This window comes from Sardina pilchardus, chromosome 23 (genome assembly GCF_963854185.1).
Source record: "Sardina pilchardus chromosome 23, fSarPil1.1, whole genome shotgun sequence".
In the NCBI taxonomy this organism is placed as follows: domain Eukaryota; kingdom Metazoa; phylum Chordata; class Actinopteri; order Clupeiformes; family Clupeidae; genus Sardina; species Sardina pilchardus.
The window spans coordinates 24,978,555-24,981,054 of NC_085016.1; the positions used below are offsets into that span (position 1 = coordinate 24,978,555).

The window sequence follows — 2,500 nt, forward strand, 5'->3', positions numbered from 1 at the left end:
GTGTGAGATCCCCACCCGCCCGCCCACCAACAGAGCACATCATCCTGCCAACGTGATTGGCTGCCCACTCGCTCAATTCTCAGGAGATTAAATCCTGATTGGCTCCCCCACTGCCCCATACCAGTGGGGATTAGATGCTGATTGGTTGACTAGGCTCACACAAAACCTCAGATGGCAGAGCCAGCTCCAGAGCCCAAGACCACCCACACACACACACCCACTGGAGCTCTCGCTCACACACACACACACACACACACACACACACACAGGAGCTCTCTCTTGCTCACACACACTCTCACACACGCTCTCTCACACACACACACACACACAGCTCTCTTTCGCTCACACACACACACACACACACACACACACACACACACACACACACACACACACACACACACACACACACACACACACACACACACACACACACACACACACACACACACACACACACACACACACACAAATCTAATTATGCACTCCATATACAGTGCATCTGCATGGATACCCAACATGCACACCATGACCACTGAGATATAGCACACACACACAAGCGCTGGGTGCTCATGATAGATTGAAGTGGGCGTGCGGGACTGAGGAAGTTCCACTCTTCCTCCCTTTACTCCTCTTTCTCATCTTCCTCTTCCTCCTCTTGCTCCTGAGCCTTACTGCTACACTGGTTTAGGAGACTGGGGCTGAGGAAGACTCTTTTCTTCCTCTCTCGCACACACACACACACACACACACACCGCTCTTTGAGCTACTGAGCTTGAGTTGGTTGCTGTTTCGCTGGTTGAGCAGGAGTAAGGGACTGAGGAGAATTTTTCCGCCCTTCCTCAAACTCACACACACACACTCACACACACATCTGTGCTGCTGAGCCTGTGCTGGCTGCGGTTTCACTAATCCAGTATGGGACTGAGGAAGACTTTTCCGCTCTTCCACACACACATATGGACACACACACACACACACACACACACACACACACACACACCTCTTTGTGCTGCTGAGCCTGCGCTGGTTGCTGGTGAGTTGGTCGAGCAGGAGTATGGGACTGAGGAAGACTTCTCCACTCTTCCTCACCAGCCTCTGCTTCATGGCCGTCAGAGAACTCCACTCACGCACAAACCGCTGCACCTGGGGGAAGGAGACAGAAGGGAGTGAGACACACACACAAACACACACACACACACACACACACACACACACACACTTCTTACCACCCCTCCCTTTCTGTAGAGTCTCAGGACTTCTTTGGAGTATTTTTCTTTAGTCTGCATGGTTCAGGTTTTTTTCCTACAGCAAACCTCTTTTTAGGGCGGGAGGTATCACAATGCCTAGCGCCCCCTTCAGGCCTATAGAACATGGAGGAGGTTGAGGTCGCTGTTCAACAGCGCCTTGGCTTTCCATGGTAGTTTGGGGCTCAGTACAAAAACAAAACAAAAATGAGGGGACTGCAACTGGCTACAGCGCCGATACCATGTTCAGGTCAACATGGCCACAGGGACCCGGCGTGCAAAGGGTCAAAGGTCAAGGTTGGGCAGTGGTAGCGCAATGGTTAAGGAGCTGGGCTAGCGTGCAGTATCCCGAAAGTTGTCGGTTCAATTCCCGGCTTCCACCGTTGTGCCCTTGAGCAAGGCACTCAGCCCCATGTTGCTCTGGGGACAGTGTATCAATGTAGTCCCTTGTAATATAGTTGACATATGTAAGTCACTTTGGACAAAAAAAGTGTCTTCTAAAGGTAATGCAATGTAATGTAATGTAATGTAATGAAATGTAATTTTCCGATCCCACCCCACCCCTCTCTCCCACTCGCTTCCTGTCTCTTTCTTCACTGTGTTAGTGGATTACAGGTAGAACAAGAATCATCGGCCCAGTAAAACAGTGCTGACACTGAACTGCATTGTTGTGAACACATTTCCATATTTCATCATGTCCCTTCACCATGTACAGTACCTTTATGCTACACAGCGTAATAGCCAAACAAATGCTTTGTTTGTGGCTCATTTGTTTGACCAAAGAATGTGGTCAATGCTTCAGGCAAAACCGACATAACTGGGTGATGGAGGGTATTCTATTCTGGATTCTCTGGATAAGTAAGGGATAATCAACGATGCGCCGTGCGTTTATAGGTAATAAGGACCCGACGCCGCAGGCGGAGGGGACTTTACACTTCGATAAGTGCATTATTTTACTATAAACGCACAGGGCGCGGAGTTGATTATCCCGCTTATACCACTGCTAGTATCATTTTCGTTTATATTGCCGCTGTCTTAGATACAACGTTGCTGTTTTTACCGTTACATTCACATTGGCGAATTAATATTCAAGTGTAATAAGCCCAAAAGAAGGGAACTACTTCATAGCCCTGCGGTATATAGAAAAATAATGCACGTTCCAAATAGCGCATCACAATAGGAAATTTGACCAAGCAGTGGTATAAAAATGAGTTAGATAACTGGTTGTTTATTACAGTAATATTCATGGTTAG

At 48.3% G+C, this 2,500-nt stretch overlaps 1 protein-coding gene across 1 annotated transcript in view; it reads right to left on the reverse strand.

The window, feature by feature from the left end:
• The window catches only part of zranb3 (zinc finger, RAN-binding domain containing 3), a 68,337-nt gene that overhangs the window by 9,358 nt on the left and 56,479 nt on the right, over nt 1–2,500 (reverse strand). Inside the window, exon 16 of the mRNA XM_062527573.1 lies at nt 1,004–1,146. Coding sequence (XP_062383557.1) covers nt 1,004–1,146 — 143 coding nt within the window. The remainder of the gene's footprint in view (nt 1–1,003; nt 1,147–2,500) is intronic.